Source organism: Macaca thibetana, chromosome 10 (assembly GCF_024542745.1).
Source record: "Macaca thibetana thibetana isolate TM-01 chromosome 10, ASM2454274v1, whole genome shotgun sequence".
Classification (NCBI taxonomy): Eukaryota; Metazoa; Chordata; class Mammalia; order Primates; family Cercopithecidae; genus Macaca; species Macaca thibetana.
Genome location: NC_065587.1, coordinates 93,544,836 through 93,569,189, shown reverse-complemented (window position 1 = coordinate 93,569,189; position 24,354 = coordinate 93,544,836). Strand labels below are relative to the sequence as shown.

General features: G+C 52.4%; 2 protein-coding genes across 9 annotated transcripts in view; one reads left to right on the top strand and one right to left on the bottom strand.

Annotated features, from left to right (window-relative positions):
* APMAP (adipocyte plasma membrane associated protein) overlaps window positions 1-9,315 on the top strand; it is a 28,023-nt gene extending 18,708 nt beyond the window's left edge. For all 8 annotated transcript variants that reach the window (XM_050745482.1, XM_050745483.1, XM_050745476.1 and 5 more), the window contains 5 exons: window positions 716-832; window positions 1,935-2,109; window positions 2,641-2,775; window positions 3,214-3,406; window positions 8,215-9,315. In XM_050745482.1, coding sequence (XP_050601439.1) covers window positions 716-832; window positions 1,935-2,109; window positions 2,641-2,775; window positions 3,214-3,406; window positions 8,215-8,424 — 830 coding nt within the window. In that variant the 3' untranslated portion in view covers window positions 8,425-9,315. The remainder of the gene's footprint in view (window positions 1-715; window positions 833-1,934; window positions 2,110-2,640; window positions 2,776-3,213; window positions 3,407-8,214) is intronic.
* A 2,603-nt stretch (window positions 9,316-11,918) lies between these two features.
* CST7 (cystatin F) lies at window positions 11,919-22,465 on the bottom strand. Its single transcript, XM_050745512.1, has 4 exons — window positions 22,153-22,465; window positions 14,403-14,575; window positions 12,798-12,914; window positions 11,919-12,211 (listed from the first exon to the last, which is right to left on the bottom strand). The coding sequence occupies exons 1-4, from the start codon at window positions 22,286-22,288 to the stop codon at window positions 12,134-12,136; spliced, it is 504 nt and encodes a 167-aa protein (XP_050601469.1). The 5' UTR covers window positions 22,289-22,465; the 3' UTR covers window positions 11,919-12,133.
* Window positions 22,466-24,354: the final 1,889 nt, after the last annotated feature.

Here is a 24,354-nt window from a genome sequence, read left to right as displayed (position 1 = left end):
CCCACAGTGAACACCCTGCAATAAGTACCTGCAATGAGCACCCCACATGAATACCCTGCAGTAAGCACCGTCAGGGAGCACCCCACAGTGAACACCTTGCGATAAGCACCTGCAGAGAGCACCCCACAGTGAACACCCTGCAGTAACCACCTTCAGTGAGCACCCCACAGTGAACATCTTGCGATAAGTACCTGCAGTGAGCACCCCACAGTGAACACCCTGCAGTAACCACCTGCAGTGAGCACCCCACAGTGAACACCCTGCAATAAGCACCTGCAGTAAGTACCCCACAGTGAACACCCTGCAATAAGCACCTGCAGTGAGTACTCCACGTGAACACCCTGCAATAAGCACCTGCAGTAAGTACCCTGCAATAAGCACCTTCAGTGAGCACTCCACATGAACATCTTGCAATAAGCACCTGCAGTAAGCACCCTGCAATAAGCACTTGCACTGAACACCCCACAGTGAACACCCTGCAATAAGCACCTGCAGTAAGCACCCTGCAATAAGCGTCTCAGTGAGCACCCCACAATGAACACCTTACAGTAAGCACTTGCAGTGCAGTGAGCACCTGCAGGGCAGTTCTAGCTCTAATGCCATAGTCTTGTACAGCATGTTGTATGGGAAAGGATGGATGAGATACTTGGATGCTGAGGACAGCACAGGTAGAATCTGGGACCAGCTACCAATCCCCGTCTGTTTGTTTTTCTAGAAACCCGAGATGATGAGCCTGTGTGTGGGAGACCCCTGGGTATCCGTGCAGGGCCCAATGGGACTCTCTTTGTGGCTGATGCATACAAGGGACTATTTGAAGTAAATCCCTGGAAACGTATGTGATAATGTATTGTTTCCTTCTATGATGATTTTAGATCTTTTAAACAGTATATGTATGTATAGACTTAATAGGATTTGTTAACAACAGTCTGCTAAAGACTCTGATATTTCTTATTCACTGAACAGTACTGAAAGCATTGCCTGCAAAAGTCAGCTAGTTTTAAACACCAGAAAACTCCCTACCCATGATTGCATTTGGTCCCTACCCTAATTTCCTCCAAGCATTTATATTTTAGCCACAGGGTCTCAAAAGGACTTATTTTGAGGAAGTTAGACCTCTTTCTGTCTTTATTTTTCTGTGTGTCTCTCTGCGTCTTGTCTATTTGTTTTCTCTCTTTTTCTTCTCTGTGGCCCTCCCCTTTGTCTCTGCTTTTCTGTTTTCTCCTGTAGTTCCTCCTCTTCTTTCCCCTGACTGCTCATGAGTCCCCTTGACCAGACTGTAGTATGTGCTGTGTGTCTCAGTGGAGGTTCCTGCTGGGGAGGAGTCCATTGTCTCGTGCAGTGCACGGGGGCCCGAATGTAGGCCCTGCAGGCCAGCTGCTTGGGGCCGTTCCACTCTGCTGGCCACCAGCTGTGACTGCAGGTCCCTTGACTGCTCTGTGCGCAGCTTCCTCATCAAATTGGGGTCATAGTAACCCTGCCCGTGTGATTGTTGTGAAGGTTTAAAGGCGGTCACACCTCAAGAGTGCTTAGCACTCAGTCCATGTTCTTTCTATTATTTTTCAAAACTTATACTACTGCTTTTTTTTTCTAAAAGCAGATGAGTAGACTATGTCATATTTTTCTCAAATAGAACTACAGCCTGCCTAACACTTGCAATATATGTTATCAAGTCAGTTGACCTTCTAGGTCAGTTGACCTAGAAGAAAGAATTCCTCATCTTTATAGAAAAGATTCTGCCTTTAATGAAGTTAGTCTAAAAAAAAAATCATTTAACACCTAATACTGTTTTTACTATAAGAAGGAATGAATCTTCTGACATATGACATGGAGAAGTTTCCGTTTTTCTTTTTAAATCAGGCTGGTTAATATTTTGAAATTATTGAAAAGAAAGTTCCTAGTTCAAGTCAATCTTTTTCTTTCTTTTTAAACTTCAGGTGAAGTGAAACTGCTGCTGTCCTCCGAGACACCCATTGAGGGGAAGAAAATGTCCTTTGTGAATGATCTTACGGTCACTCAGGATGGGAGGAAGATTTATTTCACTGATTCTAGCAGCAAATGGCAAAGACGAGACTACCTGCTTCTGGTGATGGAGGGCACAGATGACGGGCGGTGAGGCCTTGCTCCAGGTCTCCCATTTGTTGAGTTCACCAGCCAGGCCAGCCGCTTCAGCAGGGCCTGTTACTTCTAGGGACCAAGGGAGTATTTTCAGCATCATATTTCAGCTTCTAGTACAGGACCTTAGTGGCTTCTGGAGGCAGGTGATGGATGTCACAGAATGGAACAAGGTGCTTTCGTTTTCTCTGAGGAAATAAAACAGGCCAGTCCGTCTGAGGGTGCAAGTCCAGGCAGTCAGGAGAAACCCTGGAGGCAGGCCGGGGCTTTGAGTTGCCTCTCTGCGGGGGACTCCTGTCCGGCTCCCAGGTCAGCAAGAGAACTTGGGATTCTCTGGAGAGGACACTGGATCTGCTCTGGATGGGGAAGGGCCCCCAGGGGCCAGCCTTGAATCAGGTTTGAGCAGGGGACCCAGGGCCTGTTGTTCCAGGTTGAGGTGGAGTCACCTTCTGCAGGCCCATGCCCTGAAGGCCCAGAGTGGGAGCCAGGGATTCTCCCGCATAACCCTCTGCTTTTGGTGTTCCACAGCCTGCTGGAGTACGATACTGTGACCAGGGAAGTAAAAGTTTTATTGGACCAGCTGCGGTTCCCGAATGGAGTCCAGCTGTCTCCTGCAGAAGACTTTGTCCTGGTGGCAGAAACGACCATGGCCAGGATACGAAGGTGTGTGTGGGATTAGCTGAGCCGTCAGTTGCTGGCCAGAGCACATCATGGCGGGGTAAAGTGGGCATGGAAATGGGATCGACAGAAATCAGAGGCAGCAGTGCACCTTCTGCATGGCATGTTAAAGAAAATTCAAGGGTGCACTTTTCTTTCTCCCATTGCGAGTCGTAGTCTGGGAGTGTCTTCAGGCCAGCTGGTGCAGCCCGGGCCCCATTCCCCTGCTGGCAGGGCCTTGGTCATCCCCCGACTTGCTTCCCCTCTATTCATGCTGGGCCCTGTGCACAAAGGTTTCTTCTCAGCAGCTGTGCCTTTGTTCATGATGGACATAGTTAGAGCACTTTCCATATATATATTTGGACCAAGACTTGGTGCTTGGCTAAAATTTTTATCTTAAATTGAGGGGCTATGGCTCACTGTCTGCTTGGGTGAATTTTTCAGAGTCTATGTTTCTGGCCTGATGAAGGGCGGGGCTGATCTGTTTGTGGAGAACATGCCTGGATTTCCAGACAACATCCGGCCCAGCAGCTTTGGGGGGTACTGGGTCGGCATGTCAACCATCCGCCCTAACCCTGGGTTTTCCATGCTGGATTTCTTATCTGAGAGACCCTGGATCAAAAGGATGATTTTTAAGGTAACTATAAAAACTGTTACTCCAAAAAAGAAAATGGAAGTGAATTGAATCATATTTTTTTGACCCTTATAGCTTAAAAATCTAATTCTGCTTATAGTATTTGGCTCTGAATGACACTTAGAAACACATTTTATTCTTCATCCTGAAATGCAGATTTAAACATTTGGACCCTTTGGTTCTTCTGGTTTCCCTGTTTCTGGGTGTTTTGATTGCCACCCTCACCATCATGGCTCTGGGCATCCGCCTGCCTGTCAGTCTCGCTCCTCCATCTGCCATGGCTGTGCCAGGCCTTCTCTGCTCTCCGCCCTCCTCTCTGCCTCCTCAGGGAAAGAGTCGGAAGGTGCCCCTTCCTCCCCTCCCTGCAGGTGTGGCCACCCCTGTAACCCAGTCACCACAGCTGCCGTTGCGCCTGCTGTCTGCTGCCTTCTTGCAGCCTCACTGCCAGGCACCCTTCTCTATGGAGTTCTGCCCTTTGACCTCCTACCACACCCAAATCTTTCCCTTTAAAAAAAAAAAGTCACCCACCCCCACCAATGGCCAGCCATAGCCCCTTCAACACAACAGCCCCTTCAACACAACAGCCCCTTCAACACAACAGCCCCTTCAACCCAGCCTTTAAAGCTTGCCGTTTTCCCAGTGGCTTCCATGAAGCACCCCACATCATAACTCAGCACGTTTACACTGTGGAGGGGTCACTTGCTGACATGGGCGCTTGTGTAATATAGAGATCTGCTTTTCCAGCAAGCTCCATGTCACAGGCTGAATAGGTATTTGAAGTTGATACTGAATATTTGAACTGATATGGAAATACTAGCTTACGGTCCTGGGGCTGACAGGCAGCAGTTGCTGAGTCCTCCTGCCGGGCTGTGTGCCTGGACCCCTCCTAGGGGCTGCGTGCACATTCTCAGACTGGCTCACGGTCTTCAGTGATGTGAGTTCTGTGGGTTACTGTGTGGGAAGTCCTAATCTGTTGAGAAATCTGTCCTTCTCTTTGCCTTATTGGCTCCAGAGATACCATCTGTTCCTGCTGGCACCTAGGGGGAGGCAGAATAGCAGGTGGGCTAGCACAGGGGTTTTGGAGGCTGCCAGACCAGCTGTGGGACCCTGGGCCAGAGACTTGGACTCTCTGCCTCAGGTACTCTGTAAAGTGGAAAGAATAATAGCACCTCATCAGGTGCTGGGAACATTTAGTGAGAATCTGCACATAGCGCTCTTAGCTTAGGGTAGTGTTAGTGGTGGTTGTTTGTGTCTCTTCCCCTGAATAGAATGTGCATACCATCAGAGCAGGTGTTTTTCTGCGCAGTTCATTTGTCATCCTCCACACCTGCAACAGTGCCTGGCACATGTAGGCGTGAGGACGTACCGTTGATTGAGGGCATGGTTAGGGAGGGGGCTGCAAGCATGAGGGAACACGGAATCTTCCTGCAGCTGGGTGAGGAGGGGTGAGAGGGAGAACCACAGCCCCATGGACTTGGAAAGAAGGTTCAGTTTTATTCAAAATGTAATCCAAGTCATTGAAGATTTTTTTGTTTTTTGTTTTTGAGACAGAGTCTCGCTCTGTCACTCAGGCTGGTGTGTAGTGGCACAATCTCGGCTCACTGCAGTCTCTGCCTCCTGGGCTCAAGTGATTCTTCTGCCTCAGCCTCCTGAGTAGCTGGGACTACAGGCGTGCACCACCACGCTCGGCTAATTTTTATATTTTTAGTATAGATGAGTTTTCACCATGTTGGCCAGGCTGGTCTCGAATGCCTGACCTCGAGTAATCCACCCACCTCGGCCTCCCAAAGTGCTGGGATTACAACCGGGAGCCACCATGCCCAGCCTGATTTTTTTTTTTTTTTTTTTTTTTTTTTAAATTTTGAGACAGTATCAAAGCTGTGGAAACGGAGGGTACAAGGGATTTTTTTTCCCAGCACTGTTTTCGAGTTAGCTGCCGGCCTGATGTCCTGTCACTCATTGCAGATGCCTGAGCGTGTGTTTGGCACGTTCTCCTCATTACCACCGGTCGAAACCAGGAGATGCCCACAGCTCCCCTGTGACTGGTCTGCAGGCCCCAGTCAGATTTCGCCAGTTGTCCTGCTGTTGTCCTTTATAACAAAGGATCCAACCCAGGATCAGTAGTGGTGGTTAGCTGTCAGCTCTGTTTCATCTCCTTCAGTCTGGGGATATTCAGCCCGTTTTTGTTTGAAGTTTTGGCCTTGATCCTTCGGAAGCGTACAGGTCAGCTGTGTCCCAGAATGTCCCTCCAGTAGGGTTTTTCATGTTGAGATTCTGGTCTCGTATCGCTGGCAGTAGTGGTACAGCCATGAAGCTGTGCTCATCTTGACGAGGCTGTCATGAGGGCACAGTATCAGTTTGCTCTGTTGGGGTGGGGCAACTTCGGCCACCTGATTCAGGCGAGGAATGCCAGGTGTCTCCACCTTGACGTGGTTCTTTCGTGTTTAATTACTGAGTCGCTCACGGAGAGAAGGTTTCTGTAAGTAATCATCAGTGCCATCTTATGGTTTCCCATGTTCTTAATGGTGATTTTGTTACAGTCATCATTGATATTGATGTTCAAATTACCCATCTGTGGCCAGGAGGAGCCCCTTCAGTGTGGCTTCTGGGCCTTTGGACATGTCCTGTTGTCTTGGGCTAGCTCCTCACTTTCCAGCATGTAAGTTGTTCCAGGTTCCTCTCGTATTGTCCCTGCTCCAGCTCTGCAATTGGCCATTTCTCCCAGGAGCCCTGGTTGCCTGTGGAGGAGATCTGGGTGCTAAGTGTACTCGCTGCCTTGGGTGTCGCCGCTCCCAGGTCCCCAAGGGACTGCGCTGGCCGTACAAGCACATGATACGTACTCACACATGCCCGCATGCGTAGACATCACACACACACCGCTCATGCTTATGCCTGCATCTGTCATCTGTAAATTGAAAACCATGACAACACCACAGACTGATCCAAGTTTTCTCCCCTTATTTCTCCCCCTATTTGTACCTCTCTAACAGTGAGAAACCTGGATCCCATTGTCCTCCCTAGGTTTACCTGTTCAACCATTTTCTCTGTATGTGACCAATCTGTGGCTTCTGTGCCCTGTCACATGGCCCCATCCAGGGCTGTAGCACCCCATGCTAGGCTGTCCCCTTCCTCCCTGACCGTGTGCTAGAGGCTGCCTTTCCCCTCAAGGGCTGTGATGTCTGCACCGGGCTGTCCCTGGGTGTACACCTCTTCACTTGCATGGGCTGTCACAGCCTGATCTGGGCCTCACTGTGGGGATACCTCCTCACCCCATGTGGGCCCTGACAGCCTGTGCCAGGCCACCGCCCTGAAGGGACACCTCCTTACCCAAGCGGAGTGGGCTGGTCTGGGTCACCGTGGTCTGCCATCCCCTGCACACGTGTACCCTGCTCAGCCCCATGCTCCTGATGGAGTTGTTCAGGCGGGGAGTGATGTAGTACAAAGAATGTTTTTAAAGAGAGCTGCAGCTACTGAAAGGAGAACAGCTTGCAGCAGGTCTCAGCTGGCTGTGGGAGCCTGTGTGGAAGCTGTCCCAGTGACTGGGGAGAGGTGGCAGGGCAAGGCCCAGGCCAGGGACACACACAACAGATGGCAAGACTGGTGGCTGGGCTTGTAGGGCACAGAGAGACCGGGATCAAGGGAGGGCTGGGGTCCTGGCCCTGTCTCCGGAGCTGGGGAGGCTGTCGAACTTGAAGTGCTATTAGAAAGTCCAGGCAGACATGGGTCCCAGACGGTGAGAGACAGCACTGGTGTTGGAAATGGAGATGGCAATTTGAGAGATTTCTGGGAAAGTGACTAGTTGTAATAGTAAGAGAAGATGAGATCTCTTAGGAAGAAGAGAGGAGAGGAGAGCGGGAAGGATCCATGGCCGAACAGCAGGAGGTGGCATTTCGTGGGTAGTGGGAAGCCTTGGGAGTTTTTTGAGCTGTAATGCAGTTGATCTATCGCTGTTGAACGTAGAGTCTAGTCAACTTGTCTGTCTGCTTGAACATTTCCAGTGACTGGGAGACATTATTCATTGGACACTGTTTGGATATTTCCACTTGTATTAAATGCTAGAAATCTGTCTGTTAATTTCCATTCCTTGATCTTAGGCAGAGGAGTGCTTTGTCATAATTTCCGACCAGGTGTCCTGCTCTGCCAGAAATCATGCCTCTCGCCATCTGTTCTCTGCTTAAAACTCTTCAGCAGTCCCATGTGACAACAGTCTAGGTCTAAGCTCTTTTGCCTCCGTCCCTGGAGGCATCCCTCAGGATCTACACACCCCGCTTTGATGAAAGCAGTGGGATTTTGCTGTCTCTTTTGGAAGCCATGTTGTGTGGTCTGTGGACCTGCTCGCCTTTTTTTGAACATGAGCTGCTCTCAAATCTCCATCGTTTGCACCTCGCCTATTTGAAATGTTTTAAACCTAAACAGAAGACTTGTGTATTCCAGGGAAGCTGTGCTGGTTGTTGTCTGGTGGGTGGAGGTCATTCTGAGCCTTGGCTCCAGTGCTGTGACCGCCTTGGAGGTGATGTGTCTCTCTGAGTTCAGCCAGGCAGTCCAGAGATGTGCTCATGTTGCTGTCCTTGTGCTGGGGAGCCTCTTTGGCCTGATCTTCACAGGGACAGGGGTGGGGTGGGGTCTGCTTTGGGGCCCCTGGGGCTGGGAGTGGGAGCTGGGTTAGCTGTCCTGTGGGGCACTGCCCTGTGGGGCTGCCCTGTCTTGGAAAGGAGTCAGACCCTTCCTGGATGGTGGGGGCGGCGCGGTTGATCTGTGCACAGCATTCTTGGCCAGATAGTGAACTCTCCCTGCACTGTGCTTCCCTCTAGCTCTTTAGTCAGGAGACGGTGATGAAGTTTGTGCCGCGGTACAGCCTCGTCCTAGAACTCAGCGACAGCGGTGCCTTCCGGAGAAGCCTGCATGATCCCGACGGGCTGGTGGCCGCCTACGTCAGTGAGGTGCACGAGCACGACAGGCACCTGTACCTGGGCTCTTTCAGGTCCCCCTTCCTCTGCAGACTCAGCCTCCAGGCTGTTTAGCCCTCCCGGATAGCTGCCCCTGCCATGTAAGCCAGGAGTCTTCACACTAAGGCACCAGGCCTGGTCCAGGAGGAGCTGTGGACACAGTCATGGTTCAAGTGTCCACATGCACTTGTCAGTCCCTGAGGGATGGTGGGCATGGCTGCTTCATCCCTTGAGGATGCCCGGGCCCCATCTGGGCTCATCTTTCTGTTTAGAGGGAAGCATAACATATCTGCCACTGGGAAGATAAATTCATGTGAAGCAATTTTCTCTTAAAAAAAAAACAAACAAAGCTTTCTAAGTACAATCATTCTCTAGGACTTGGGAAGCTCCTTGCACTTGGAACAGGGCTCAGGTGGGTGGAGCAGTAACACACTGCCCAGGAAGTTTGCTGCTGTGGCCCTGTCCTGTGGCCTCAGAGTCCTTCTTTACTATTATATAACGTGTGGTCATACCTTTATTGGGGTGGGAATGGAAGAGCAGAGGGAGGATGGCCCAAGGGTGTCGAGGCCAGCAGTGAGAGCTGTGTAAGCCAAGACTTGGAACTGTGTTCTCAAGGGTTGTGTGGGACGTGGGCTCTCCATAGTGTGTAGGAAAAGCATGTTGACTCTAGTGGCTCAGAGAGGACTTTGCTGGGTTTCTTTCTGTGAATATCTCCGCACTGACCATGCTGGAATTGGATGCTTCTGCAATTTGGGACCTACTGCAGGGGTCCGTTTAGTAACGTCCTGTCTGTGACCTTTGTTGTTGACCTCTAGACCCCAAGATGTGAACAGTGCACGTGTTAATGTCATCTTTGCTCGTGTGTTATAAGCCCCAAGTTGCTGTATATTTTCACAAGTATGTCTACACACTGGTCATGATTTTGATAATAAATAATGATAAATTGACTTCTGCTGATTAACCTTTTTTGATGGTGTGGCCTGGGAGTTTCTTCACTACTTTAATTAACAGTACTGAAGTTTAATTTCATCAGGTGTTGATGTAAGGATTGTCTTGGTGAGGACGATGTTTTAAGGCCAAGTAGTCCATCCGACTAGCTCAGGAGGGAAGCGGCGGGACCTCTCAGGCAGCCGTCTTCGGGCAGGGAGCAGGCAGCCTTAGGCCATCTGCTCTTGACGTTGACTCCTTGTGGTGTAAGTTGATATTACACTTCTCTCCTGTTTCCCAGCCTACGAAATGGGGCTGACATCTGCTCCTTTCTTTCCTGGGTATTTGTGAGAGTAATAGAGATTGTGCCTCCAAAAATGTTTGGAGTAACTTCACAGAGACAGTATTTTAAATGGATACTAATAAAAGTTAGAAAAAAATCAGATAAATATGTAATGATACAGAAATTCAGAGAACTGATAGCTGTGGTAACATCGGGACCATCTGTGTGCACTGACTGGCCTTAGACTCCTGTGCCCTCCTCTCCCCTGAGTGGTGGCCAGGCCCTGTTGGGGAAGAGAGCCGGGAGTCTGGTGGTTAATTCCTCCCAGTACTGGTCAGGCCCCGTGTTGGGGGAAGAGAGTCGGGAGTCTGATGGTTAATTCCTCCCAGCGCTGGTCAGGCCTCATGTTGGGGGAAGAGAGTTGGGAGTCTGATGGTTAATCCTCCCAGCGCTGGTCAGGCCTCATGTTGGGGGAAGAGAGTCGGGAGTCTGATGGTTAATTCCTCCCAGCACTGGCCAGGCCTCATGTTGGGGGAAGAGAGTTGGGAGTCTGATGGTTAATTCCTCCCAGCACTGGCCAGGCCTCATGTTGGGGGAAGAGAGCTGGGAGTCTGATGGTTAATTCCTCCCAGCGCTGGTCAGGCCTCATGTTGGGGGAAGAGAGTTGGGAGTCTGATGGTTAATTCTCCCAGCACTGGCCAGGCCTCATGTTGGGGAAGAGAGTTGGGATTCTGGTGGTTAATTGTGTGTCCCCCCTTCTCGAGGCTGGCTCCTGGGGGCAGCACCAGTAGGACAGAGGCAAAGATGAGATTCTATCTAGTTGGTGTGACCCACATTGTGTCAGATGAACAACTCAAAATTTTTTATGTGACTCTATAGGAAAGAAAATTAGTGGTCATTAGAAATACTTTTAGTAACAAATGATGTACCTTGTATGTCAAGTATACAAAGAAAGTAAGATAATACCTAATCATTCTGCTATACAAACAATGTAAATGTACTGGGCTTATAGGTAGACTTCCCTTTTCAAATTGAGAACAGAGAGCTTTGCTTTCAGTGCATAATTTTCACAAATATAAAGAAGCTGGCAAACTGTTAGTCACAGTTTTTAGCAAAGGAGTCTTGATTTTGACTTAGCTGTTGATTTTCTGTCTCCAAGTGTCATTTCCTGTGTTTTATCTGGTAATTTGACATGGTGAGGTGTGAAATAGAGTCTTCTTATTAGGTTTTAATATGTGATATGCTTTTGCTGTAAACATAAAAGGGATTCATTCTAACGTGAATTACTAACATGCTCTTAATCGGGTGACTCATCGTGTGCCTCTGTTATCCCTCACAGAAACTCCATCAAGATTCAGCTATTACATTTCATAGGACAGAGATCTCAGTTTGAGATTTTTATCATCAGCTTACACTTGCAGAGTGGTCTGTAGTTCTGAAAGTTGTTCACGTATGTTGACTCTTAATGATTCCAGAAGACATGGCCTCATTGTACCAATGGGAACTGAGGCTCCGAAGGGTTAGGTTAGTGACTGCCAGAGTCACAGCTAGCACAGCCGAGCCAGCCTCCTGGGGATGTGACTGGAGAACGCGCGGGTGAATCTGGGAGCAAGGGTGACAGCGGCTGGCTGTGCAGTGCCCCCGCAACCTATGGATCATGGCAGGGCACTGACTCAAACCTTGGCTGCACAGCAGAGTCCTCTGGGGTGCCCAGATCTTAAGGTGGCCCAGTCTGGCACTTCTTCCAGTCTTCTTCCAATCCTGGTGCCCTCCAGCCCTTGGTGGCCTCTCCCTCCTCCTGCACCCCCAGCACAGTCATCTTCAGTGGGGCGCCCTCTCTGGAGGGCTCTGGGGAGTGGTCTGCTGCTCTGCCCACACTCAGGCAGCAGGGCAAGTCCCTGCGAGGCCTGAACCTCAGGGAGGCACAGCCGTGGCCCTGCTGCTCCTGGTGTGGACAGCTCACCTCTTCTGGGGCTTTGGCCTTTGGAGGGTTATAGCTAGCAGCTCAGGCTGGTCAGGCCCCCAGAGGAAGTAATTTCAACTTGTCAGAACCCTTGGTAAAGGGGATCCCTGGTAAGGTTTGCCTCACCTCCCGACGCTCCCCTAAAAGGGCCAGCATGGATGCTGCTCGCTGTTCATCTTGATTCCCAGCTGTGTTCATCACAACAGGCCAAGGTGCCCAGTGGCCAATGGGGTCCCTGCCCACAGCTCTGCCGCTGATTCAGACCCAGAGCTGTACCCTGCTCTCCTGGGGGCCTGTAGCCACGGGGGCTCATCCCTTACTTTCACAACTCCCTCCATTGACTCAGTCCCCTGCACCCAGACCCGGAATCTAGGTGTGCAGCCTCAGAAACAGGAGTTAATTTTAGAAGCAAATGTGATCTATTTAATCTGTTAGGAGGCTCTACCATGCTCCCATTCCAGCTGCCCTGCAGTGACCCAGCGGCACTTCATCTGCTCACTCGTCAGAGGCCTGAGAGGGTCTGTGAGGCCGGTCATGAGATGGGTGGGAGGGGACAGGGAGCACGCATCCTGGTGTTTGTCACGGCTGTGGTCTTGCTGAAGAAGCGGGGGTCAGTGACAACGGAGAACAGGCACCTCGAACTGCTGGAGCCAGGGCACGACCCAGACTTCAGAGTAGCAGCTCAGAGTCTGAAACAGAAGGGCACACCTGAGAGCTCAGACTTGCCCTGCGGGGAGCCCTCTGCCCGTGGAGGGGTGCTCCTCACAGAGGAGCTCTTCTCCTGCCCCTAGTTTTCATTTTGAAAAATTTCAAACCTACAGAAAACTTGAATGATTTAAGAAGATACGCTTTTCACCTCTATAATTGCTGAATGTTGCCATGTTTCCTTTCTCTTGCTCTCTCTGCAGAGATATGCTATATATGATATCTATCATATATATCATATACATGTATATGATATATATATATAATTTCTGGATTGTTTGAAAGCTTTTCTTACTCTAACCCTTTCCACCCGCACCCCAGGACGCTCTTCCCGAGCTGTGTCTCCGCCTCTAGGACGGGAGGATGTCGTCTGAGGACCTCCTGGCACAGGCTCTACCTCCTGTTCTCCCGGATCCTTGGTCATGCGGGAGTCTGGAAGGCCTGGCTTCCTCAGGGGTGAGGTTTGGAGTGCTGTGTTAGAGAAATGGTGACAGGGTGTTTTTCACAGCCCTGGGAGGGAGTGGGCTGGGGAAGAGAGGGCGCATCTGAGAGAAGGGCCTGCTGCTTTACCCGCTTCAATGTTTGGTTGGTTTGGAAGTCACAGTCGTCCAGACGCGGGTGCTGGTTTTTCTTGCAGGTAGTTCTGCCAATTTCCACCTCAAGCATGTATTTCAGGCCTTTCACTATCTGTAGGGAGCAAAGGGACTGGGTTAGTGGGCACCGGGGAGGGAGGGCAGGCTCCTCCACTAGCAAGCGGGGCCTCAAGACAGTGGTGCAGGTGCCCACCCAGGAGAAGGGAAGTGGGCCGGCGTCTTGGGGCAATGCTTCCGGCTTACGGCAGAGCCTGCAGACCCCTCCCACTCCACTCCCTGCCCGTGCTGGGGTTTGTGCCCCTTCCTGAGACAGGTGTCTCCTTTCTGTCCAGAGCTCTGCACTCAGGAGGGACGTCACACTAGGTCTCCTGCATGCCCTGCTGAGCCCGCCCTGCAGCCCTCACTCCAGCCCCATGATGGCTGTTTCTTGTGGCCTCTGTGTCAGGCCTGGGGTCTGTGGGCTTCCCCTCCCCATTCCTGGGGTTGGGAGTTTTGAGTTTCCGGACAGCCCTTCTCCACTTGGATATGGCAGCCGCCTGGTTCTTTCTCATTTGTGGTCTCGGAGGAGTTGAAGAAAAATTCCTCAGGTTTTAGTCTCGGCTCTAGGGAAATTACGTTGTCCCCAATATCGCCAAGCTGGAGAGGGACAACCTCCAAGCCCCCTCCCAGAGAACCCCGAGGACTCAGGCCCAGGGCATCCCGCTGGCTCCCGGAGAAGGAGGGAGGGCCTGCGTCACCCAGGCCAGGCTGTGGAGTGACGACCCTGGCTACACGCCATACTGCCTTCTGTAGCGCGCTTCTCATAGGAAAGCATGCTGCCCTTCACAAGTTTGCAATTGTCGGAAATAATTAGGTTATAAAAATCACCCCGACCTGTGACCCAGCATAACCATGAACACTGTGAAGACTGCCTTGGACAGGGCTGCTTCTGTCCCTTCCCTCCAGGCGCCAGCACGCGGTGGTGGGTGTCATCCACAGCCTGTGTCCCACATTAGCAAGTGGGTGTTCTCAGGACACAGACGAGCAAGGCCTGGCTGTGTCCCAGAGGGTCCCCTAGGAGGGAGGGTGCTGAGCAGGCACAGTAAAAATGAGTCGGGGAAAGGGCAGTGGCTTGGGCAGAGCTCTGGGACTCTGGGATGTGAGTGAGCACTCCAGGGGGAAAGTGGCAAGGACACTTCTGGGCTGCAGGGCACGTGAGGGGTGAGACCAGATGGGGACCCTGGTCCCAGCAGGGACAGCTCCTCGGACAGTGGCTTTCTCCCCTGTCAGCCTTGGCGCCCGCCTCCAGGAGCCCCATTAGGGCCCTGGCGCCTTCTTACCCCATGCCTAGTGGGCTCTGGGCCAGGGGCCTGGTAACTGCCAGGGAGCCGTGTGCTTTGTGTAACCTTTGTGCCTTGCCCTGGGGATGCTGGCCTCGGCTGCTGCTGTCCACTCCAACCCCATATGCATCTGCTTTCTGCCCAGAGTTCTGCACTCAGGAGCGACTTTACGTTACATCCGCCCTGCTCGCCTAGGTGTCGTACTGTAGCAACTCAGCTGCTTAGGGCTGTTCGTGACATGTGACCAGAACCCAGACCGTTACCTGAACTAGGGCCCTTGTAATGCGGGACTCCTTGAACAAGAACATGTCGTTCGTGCAATTGTTGAACTTCTCAACACTGTGTCTGGCTGCTTGGAGGACTCCTGGGTCGTTGGTCTTTATTGTTTTAGGAAATCCTGGATTCACACCTGAGATAATGTCCTGGGAACAAGTATCTGAAAGAGACGAAGAACCAGATAAGAACACTGATGTTAGCGGGGTCTTCAGTCCAGGTGTCATACCTCATGCCTCTGTGGTTCTCAGTTCTCCGCTGGCGTGTGCCTCTCGGCCCCACCCACCCCTCACCTGCTCCCCCCTCACCAGCCCCACCCTCACCTGCCCCTGTTACCTGTCCCCGCTTACCCAGCCCACCCACCCTTCACCTGCCCCCCCACCTGCCCCGTCACTTGCCCCACTTCAACTGTCCCTCCTCACCTGCCCCCCTCACCTGTCCACCCACCTGTCCTCCCTCACATGTTCTTTCTTACCTGCTCCCTCACCTGCCCCCACACATGCCCCACCTGCCCCCTCACTTGTCGTCTCTTACCTGCCCCCCCCAACCTGCCCCCATCACCTGTCCTCCCTCACTTGCTCCCCACCTGCCCCCTCACCTGTCCCCCAACCTGTCCCCTCACCTGCTCCCTCACCTGCCCCCTCACCTCTCCCACCTCACCTGCCCCCTCACCTGTCCCCTGACCGACACGCCTGCAGTGCATTTGTTGCTGCATTTTCAGAGCTGAGGACCAGGTGCCAGGGGGTGCAATGAACCTGTGCCCCCCTTTCAGAACCCAGGGTTATTTCCAACATATGTGATAAAAGCAGAACATGTCCCACAGGTAAGAACCTAAGTACGGGATGTAGCCTTAGTACGGTAGGGAAAGTCAGCCCCAGCCTGGCCCTCTAGGCGGTGGATGGAGGTAGGGCCTCCCACTGGAAGGAGATGGCGCCGTCCTCTTCTCAAGGCCTTCTGCCTGCCTGGCTCTCAGCCTCAGGCCCAGCTCCTAGGAGGGCACCCCTCCTGGCAGCCTGCAGCACCTGATACCCCTGCACTGCCTCCTGACTTTCCAGGGACAGTCTTTTTCACTCCTGTGGGTGACAGTGCACTGTGTCCACAAGCTTCGTTGGGGTCAGGGAGGCCTGCCCTTCCTGTACCAAGGAGGCCTATATTTGGATACAAGATGGGGAAGCAGCACCGGGGGCTTCCCCCGCAGTCTGTCCCCTAGCATCTGTGCCTGAGGCTGCAGCCTGCTATGGTCTGGATGGAAAGCTGGGTGCCAGGGCACTGGGGGCAGGGTGATTGGGGAACGGGAGGGGACAGGCTTCATAGCTGGGCATGGCAGGGAGGCCTTGCCAGGACGTCAGTGTCAACTCAGTGCGAGGGCCCCAGAGGAGGCCATTCCCACTGCTGCCTGAGGTCTGCAAGAGGCCCTTCCTGGGTCCTGGATGTTTGTGGGTGCACACCAGACCCCACCAAGGGTAGACAGCCAGGATGCCGAGGTTTCTGGTCACCACGTGGCACCCCCAGGCTGGGCGGTGCAGTGCCAGGAGTGGGCAAAGAAGGTGTTGGACTAGAAGTTCTGTGGCCTTGGGAATGTTGCCCCATCCCGGTAAAGAGTGTCCATTGTGAAGGGAGGCCGCTTGGCAGGTGGCTGTCCCGTGGTTGGTTCCGGGCCAGAAGGTGAGCTTTATGGCTGGGCTTTGGATGACTGTGCCTGCCTCGTGCTTTAGCAGCCAAGGAAGCCTGGCCTTCCATCCCAAGAAAGCAGCGCAGTGCTGGTCCCGTGTGCTGCTGGATAGCTGTGTCCTGCACTGGCCTGCCCTGGGACTGTCCTTGACAGTAATTAGTGTCACACACATCCCCCCTGAAACTGCTGCAGCCTTTGCTTAAGACTAGGCCTCTGAAGATGGAATAGAAACTGCTCTGTTCCTGAGCAGCAGGGGCTGGGCTTGGCCATCTAGGGGAGGCCCTGGAACCTGCATTTCCCCAGGCTCTCAGGTGACTCTGACACTGGTGCTGGCAGTGGGGGGTCCTTGGGACCTGCAGTGTTACCATCAGGAAGGAGGGGCCCCAGTGCCAAAGCCAGCTCCTTCTGGTCCCTGCACTTGTTGATGACAGGAAGTTGAATGTGGCTTTTAGTTAAAACAAAAAACTGTTCTGGAAACTAGCTTGGTTTCTGCTCATCACTGTCATCTGAACAGCAGAGAAAGAAAGAGACACGTGTGTGGAAGGGGTAGTGTGTGTTCAGTGTATTTTTGCTATCAGAGATTAGTGTTTTTATTATTATTATTATTTTTTTGCTTTCTTTCCTCACATTAAATTAATATGGCTGTCCATTTTTTTTCTTTGTAAATACTATATTTTATCACTTTTTCTGATTATAAACTTACCTATTTTTGGTAGGAAATTTGAAAAATACAGAGGAGCATAACAAAAAATAATTATTCTTGGTATCTTAAAGCTAACCATTATTAACTTTTTAAAAAATAAAATGTATTTAATTTTGCTTGAGATTAACAGAATTTTAAAAATGAAGTGAAACTCAGTTACACTGAACTTCAGATAAATTTCCCTTTCAAGCTCATGACGTTAGTTCCTAAAAGGTTGTGTTAAAGTTATGAAAAGCTTATGAGAAATACTGAAATTGGTATATTTTTATTTAACTACATGTTTCCTAAAATGTAGGCTTCAAGTTAAACCTTTCACTGTCTTACAGTTGTCTAAACAGATATTAAAAGCTCAATTTTTAATTTAAAAATGTTTAAAAGTCAAACCTATTTTTAGGATGATTTGTTAAGAGAAATTAACAAGGAAAGGTTGATCGTTAAGAATTAACACCCCAGAGGGGCCAGTCATCTTCAGGGAAGAAAACAAGCGCCCAGCAGGTGGTGAGCGAATGCAGCTCTTTGAGAACCTCCGCTGGAGTCAAAGAACTGTGGAGAGGACCCCCCCCACCGCCCCCAGGGAGGGGACTCGGGTTTGCTCTGTGCCGCTGAAGGTGGGCCGTGGGAGAATGGGTGCTCTCCTCCTCTCCTGCTCTGTCTGGAGGGCCCCGCGATGCTGTTTTTTCTGCTGCATGCCCATTCTGCAGGCGAGGAGACCAAGAGCTTGGAGTGCAGGGTGGGGGCTAAACCCAGGTGTGACTAATTCGGAACACCACTCTCGCTTTTTCCTCATTCAAGGACTGTTTGGCAGGTGCTAAGGGAGATGCAGGGTGGACTCTGAGACAGGCCCCGCCCGCAGTGGAGGGGAGGCAGAGGCTGGGGCACAGGACAGGATGCCAACCTGAGGGTAAAATGGGTGAGCAGAGGGGCAGGGTACGGGGTAGCAGCTGGAAGGTGGCTGAACTGACCTAGGGGAGGAGGGAGCTAAGTGCTGGGAAGAGTTGAGGAGACCACGCTGGAGGCTGCTGCTGGGTGCAGAGGGTGACGGTGGTGATGGCCAGGGTGACATGAACGGAAAGAACCCACGGACCATCAGGCTTGTGAGAAGAAACAAAAGGCACATAAAATTCGTCTGTATAGAAACAATGCCTGGGGCCTACCAGGCCTGCTGGAGGGGAGTGGGGGTACCTGCTTTGTGCGAGGCCTCCGCCAGGAGCCTGCCAGGGCAGCCTGACCTCAGCCCACCACTGCTTCTAATGCAGGGTGGGAGGGGAGGTGGGCCGTGCCTGAGACAGGTAGGGAGCTTCCAGACATAGAAGCTGGAGGTGGGGCGGGGGTGGGCAGGGCCTGATGATACCAGGTGCTGAGCAGGCCCCAGGACACATAGTCATGGGAAGGCGAATGAAACCGTCCCCGCACATTGACAAGAATTGCATGCCAGGTTCTGGACAGAAAGATACTCATAATTAAGCTTGAATCAGGCTGCTCTCTCGCCCAAGATGTTTTTCAGATCCCAATTCCAGCAACCAGTTTGGAAACCCCCCCACAGAGGAACGGAATCATCACGAAAACACAGCTGCTTCCTCTCCCTGTGCTGTGACATCACGCTGCCCCTTCCAACAGTCGATCTCCACACTTCGCCACTCCAGAACCCTTAAAAACCCGGGCCCCAGGCTCCTCGGGGAGATGGATTTGAGTTTCCTCCGTCTCCTTGTCCTGGGACCCTGCGATCATCCTGCTTTCGTGCTGCAGCCCCGTGTTTCTGAGCGTTGACTGGCTGTGTGCATGGGGCACAGACCTATCGGGGCACCCAAGGACCAGTGTGCACTGGGGTGCAGATGTGAAGCTGCCGTGCCAGGGGAGTTGCCAGGGCTTCTGCCCAAGGCAGCAGGGAGCTGCAGCTTCTGACAGCTGCTGGGCATGCCCTGGGCAGGGTACGTTCCTGTCCTCGGGGCATTGGCCTGGTGGTAGAGCTGGTACTAAGCCATTCTGAGAAGAGAGAGAACATGGACAGGGATCGCTGTGGTGACACCAGGCAGACCCTTCCCACCTGCCTTTAGTAGGAAAATGGGTGGGAACAGCAGGGGCTGGCCTTGCGCACCGCCTCCCTCTTTCAGGAGTGTTCTAGGTGTGGCCGAGAGGTTGGGAAGCCCCTGCTTGTGAAACTATCCCTGAGATGGGGACCTGGGTGCCGAGAGCTGGATGCAGATGGTCCCTGCTGGTGTCCCTCCCTGTGTCACCTGAGGGGGTGCCCTTTCCGTGGGCCAGTACTGAGCTGGGTGGGGAGACCCTTTGGGAGGGGCCCCATTGGCCCCCATCACCCAGAGCATAAGGTCTGCCTGGCTGTGCCTGAGAACTGGGGTGTTGGGGGGTACAGGTCCAGCTTAGGGGTGCTGGTGTTCACCCCGTCACCCCAAGCCCTCTCACATGACACCATCAAAATTCAGAAAGCCCGGGTCCTTGGGGCCACACCCGCCCACTGTACTCTCGGGTCTCTGCGTGATGGCTAATGGTGGAGACTTTCTTTTGAGGGCACACACATGCCCCTGGCACAGACAGGACACAGACAGCTCTCCCAGGATCAGTCCCGACCTTAACCCACTGGGACACACCCGGAGTTTGAATTCCAGCTCTGCCTCTCACCGACTGTGTGATCTCAGGCAAGCTGCCTAACCTCTCTGAGCCTCCGTGTCCTCACCTGTAAAATGAGGATGTTGACGACAGTGAGAATATATGAGGCAACATACACAAAGCACTTGTCAATAAATGATGTGCAATACTGTAATCATTATCAAATACATCAAAATGCACATGGCCACAGCAGGGGTCTCAGGGCAAATGAATGCCCCCACTGGGAAAAACAAATCTTGCCGCACAGAGGGTGGCTCAGCCTGCGGCAGCTCTCAATGCTCCCCGGGAGGCAGGAGGTCCCCGGGCTGCAGGTGGTCTCTCTGCTACTGGGAAGTAAGGAGTGACATCACCTTGCAGAGGGAAGCCGAAATGGCTCCCTGACCCCAGGGCCCCTGTCCAGGCAGATGGACCGTTGCAGCTAGAGTGGAGGGGGCAGAGGGTGACATGACACCTCGCAGAGCTTCCCAGAAGAGATGCCCGTCAGATTGAGAAAGAAACAGCCCTTTTCAAAAGGGTGGCGGAAGCTAGTGTGGCAATTTCCTAGGTTCTGAAAGCCTCAGGGAAGAAAGGTGCCCTGAGGGACTCGGTGCTGCGGTCTGTGCAGTTCAGTGCCTGGGCGTGGAGAGAGGCCAGATGCTCAGACGGCACCACCCTCGGGTTCCCTGTTGCTTCTTCCGCCCCCCAGCCCGCTCAGTCATGAGGAAGGCTCTGTAATTTAGTCTCAGAGGAGGCAGTGGAGGGGCTGTAGGAGTTGTGGGGTGGAGGCAGGATGCATGCTTGTGTCTGGGGCCCAGGTTCCCATCTCTCTTGCTGCTAGACTGGGGGCCTCCCAGCACCCTCCCTGTACAGCCAAAGACTGAAGGCCCTTGCTGGAAGCACCAGAAATGATCACAGCACATGGGCAGGGTGTTGGGGGCTGTCACTAGCACAGCGGCAGAAGGTCCTGCACTGGAGAGAGCAGGGGGCCGAGGCCAGCAGAGAGCACCCCACGCCCCGTGTGCCTCCATGCCTGTGCCTTCCCCGAGCCACCTCTTTTCAGCCTCCCCAAGATCGGAGGCGGGGTGCAGTTATCTTCCCATTTCACGGATGGTAGGACTGAGGCTGAGGGCCCGCTCCATGTGTGTGAACGTGGGCTCTGGAGCTTCCGTCTGGGGTTTGGTGGCCGACAGCAGATCTACTGGGAACGGAGGGAAAGCCTTGGTGCAGCATTACACACCAGTGAGGGACCAGGAGCACAGCCCAGGAAAGTGACTTTGCCAGCTGCCCAGCACGTCAGCTCCCACACCACTCTGCTACAAGTCCCTAGCCTGCTCCATGAGATGAGCAGAGCTCTGAAACCCCTCAGCAGTCAGTAGGTTTAATTAGATCCCATGACATGCTAGGACAGCTGGCTCCATGTCCCCTCCAGGAGAGCCTTTTCTGAGGTGTGAGAAGGAGCCACTTCTCTTGGGTGAACGTGCGTCTCTTCCCCGCTTCCCTCTTGGACCTTGGAGACACGAAGGGGCAGGGCACAAGACGGCGGTGGGCAGGCGGCGCTGCATCATGACAGGACCAGGAGGAGAGGCCCCTGTGAGGCTGGGAAGTGGGTGGAGGGCTCCACGCGTGAGCTGAGAAGACTCCCAAGCTGGGAGGCAGGGCAGGCGTGCTGTCCCCAGCCTTCTGCCGGCCATGGGTGAGCTCCATGTTCACTGAGCACCACCCAGAGCCCATGGTGGTGGCATGTTCCCATCAGTGACAGCAGAAGCTGCCTCCCTCCTCCAGCCTGCCCTGTCCTCTTGGGCACTCAGTTGCAACACCCACCCTAGGCCAGGCCTGGGAGCTCAACACTGTCCCCCAGCGTCACTGAGTCCTCAGTATTCTGATTCACCAGGAGGAGGTGAGAACCCTCCGTGGACCCCTTGGGTGCTCTGGGGCCGTCCTCTTGTCAGTGGTCCTGCTGCACACCCCCCAACCTGGGCCCCTTTGGCCAGACTCTAGCCCCCTTCTGTCCCCATCTGCTGAGTGGGGGTCGTGTGACTTGAGCGGGTCACCTCAACCCTCTGATGCCAGCTTCCTGGTTGGTTAAATGAGGCGAGGGCCTCTTAAGTTCCCATCAGTATCCTGGTCTGATTCCTGTGCCAGGGAGGGCATGGCCCAGTTCCCTTTGGGGGAGGGAAGGTTGTCCCTGGCTGTGTGACTTGGGCAAATCACCTAGCCTGACTGTGCCTCAGTTTCCCAGTGCACAGGCAGTGGCTGCTTCCTCCGTGTCCCCCCTCCCCCTGAGTGCTGACCCTCAGGGAGTGGATTTCAGGAAGGGTGAAAGAGTCTGATCGTTAGGGTCCCTGGAGCCAAGTCACAGGACAGCAGCCGGCAGGAAGGAAGGACAAGCCATCAGATAGAAGAGGCTAACCGCAGGCATGTGGCTGCCCTGTCGCCTCCGTCCCGCAGAAGGGCTGCGGGAGATCTGCCTTGCTCAGACCTTTCTCAGACCTCTGTGAAGACCAGAGAATGGAAGACGTTTCCCTTGCCCCTAGCCTTCTGGGCAGCCCCCACACCCTTCATTCCTGTAGCCTGCTACCCCCAAAGGTGGCTGCAGCCGGATGGAGCCCCTTGCCCCTCTCACCACTCCCAGCACCTCTTACCACCGCATGGTCCTTTGGGGATTCCAAGCCAGGAAAGTGCCCTGGGGAAGACCCAAGGCACCAGCGGCCAATCTCAGGGAGAGACCCCAAGGGAGCGGCCAGGGGAGAACGCTACTTACCTGGGGAAGGGCCCCCGGTGGCGCTCACGACCAGGCAGCAGAAGGCCAGCAGAGTTCCAGCCGCTTGCATGGCTGCCCGGGTGGGGACAGTGCGGGGCAGTCGGGGGTGGCCGTGCAGAGCCTTCTCAGGCAGCATGGGGCAGTTGGGGGCAGTGGTTGGTGCCCGTGCCAATCCTCAGGCAGCACGGGGCAATGCTGGGCAGTGGTTGGTGCCTGTGCTGAGCCTTCTCGGGTAGCACGGGGCAGTGGGCTGTCTCAAACCAGGGGCGGGTGCTGGGGCCACAGCGTGGAACCCTACCCTGCAAACCACTCTGGGACGGGGCAGGGGCGGGGCTAGGGGGCTGCCTGCGTGGTGCTAGGGAGGGGAGTGGTTTGCTGCTGAATCATTTTGGCCAGAAGCTCTTCACCTTTAGATCTATCAGCCACAAAGGCAACCGCTTCCTTTATAAAAGTTTCCAAGCAGTCGTCATTTGCTGGGGGAGGAGGAAGAGAAACGAGACCCGTGAGCAAATCCTGGTGCAATGTTCTACCCCTGAGCCACACACCAAAGAGATGTTGCATGAAAAACATTAGCAGAAATTTTCAAAAGCAGAATCACTTGATTTTCTTCTTTTTTAAAAAAATACTTAAGTTCTGGGGTACATGTGCAGAACGTGCCATGGTGGTTTGCTGTACCCATCAACCCATCATCTACATTAGGTATTTCTCCAAATGCTATCCCTCCCCTGGCGCCCCACTCCCAGACAGGCCTTGGTGTGTGATGTTCCCTTCCCTGTGTCCATGTGTTCTCATTGTTCAGCTCCCACCTATGAGTGAGAACATGCCGTGTTTGGTTTTCTATTTTTGTGTTAGTTTGCTGAGAATGATGGTTTCCAGCTTCATCCACGTCCCTGCAAAGGACATGAACTCATCCTTTTTTATTGCTGCATAATATTCCATGGTGTATATGTGCCACATTTTCTTTATCCAGTCTACCATTGATGGGCATTTGGGTTGGTTCCAAGTCTTTGCTATTGTGAAGAGTGCTGCAATAAACATACATGTGCATGTGTCTTTAGAGTAGAATGATTTATAATCTTTTGAGTGTATACCCAGTAATGAAATTGCTGGGTCAAATGGTATTTCAGGTTCTAGATCCTTGAGGAATCGCCACACTGTCTTCCATGATGGTTGAACTAATTTACACTCCCACCAACAGTGTAAAAGCGTTCCTATTTCTCCACATCCTCTCCAGCATATGTTGTTTCCCGACTTTTTAATGATCGCCATTCTAACTGGCATGAGATGGTATCTCATTGTGGTTTTGATTTGCATTTCTCTAATGACCAGTGATGATGAGCGTTTTTTCATATGTTTGTTGGCCGCTTAAATGTCTTCTTTTGAGTGTCTGTTCATATCCTTCACCCACTTTTTGATGGGGTTGTTTTTTTTCCTGTCAATTTGTTTAAGTTCCTTGTAGATTTTCAACATTAGCCCTTTGTCAGATGGATATATTGCAAAAACTTTCTCCCATTCTGTAGGTTGCCTGTTCACTCTGGTGAGAGTTTCTTTTGCTATGTGGAAACTCTTTAGTTAAATTAGGTCCCATTGATCAATTTTGCCTTTTGTTGCTATTCCTTTTGGTGTTTTAGTCATGAAGTCTTTGCCCATGCCTATATCCTGAGTGGTACTGCCCAGGTTTTCTTCTAGGATTTTTATGTTTTTACGTCTTATGTTTAAGTCCTTAATCCATGTTGAGTTAATTTTTGTATAAGGTGTAAGGAAGGGGTCCAGTTTCAGTTTTCTGCAAATGGCTAGCCAGTTTTCCCAACACCATTTATTAAATAGGGAATCCTTTCCCCATTGGTTGTTTTAGTCAGGCTTGTCAAAGATCAGGTGGTTGTTGATGTGTGGTGTTATTTCTGAGGCCTCTGTTCTGTTCCATTGGTCTATATATCTGTTTCGGTGCCAGTACCATGCTGTTTTGGTTACCATAGCCTTGCCGTATAGTTTGAAGTCAGGTAGCATGATGCCTCCAGCTTTGTTCTTTTTGCTTAGGATTGCCTTGGCTATGCAGGCTCTTTTTTGGTTTCATATGAACTTTAAAGTAGTTTTTTCCAATTCTGTGAAGAAAGACAATGGGGATAGCACTGAATTTGTAAATTACTTTGGGCAGTATGGCCATTTTCACAATATTGATTCTTTCTATCCATGAGCATGGAA

Bases quoted from the DNA above. Each gene is read 5' to 3' on its own strand.
- CST7 (XM_050745512.1), bottom strand. From the start codon at position 22,288: ATGCTGCCTGAGAAGGCTCTGCACGGCCACCCCCGACTGCCCCGCACT. The intron at 14,576-22,152 runs GTAAGTAGCGTT...CGTCTCTTTCAG, and splicing joins CACCGGGGGCCCTTCCCCAG to ATACTTGTTCCCAGGACATT. The intron at 12,915-14,402 runs GTAACGGTCTGG...TGCTCCCTACAG, and splicing joins TTACAAGGGCCCTAGTTCAG to ATAGTGAAAGGCCTGAAATA.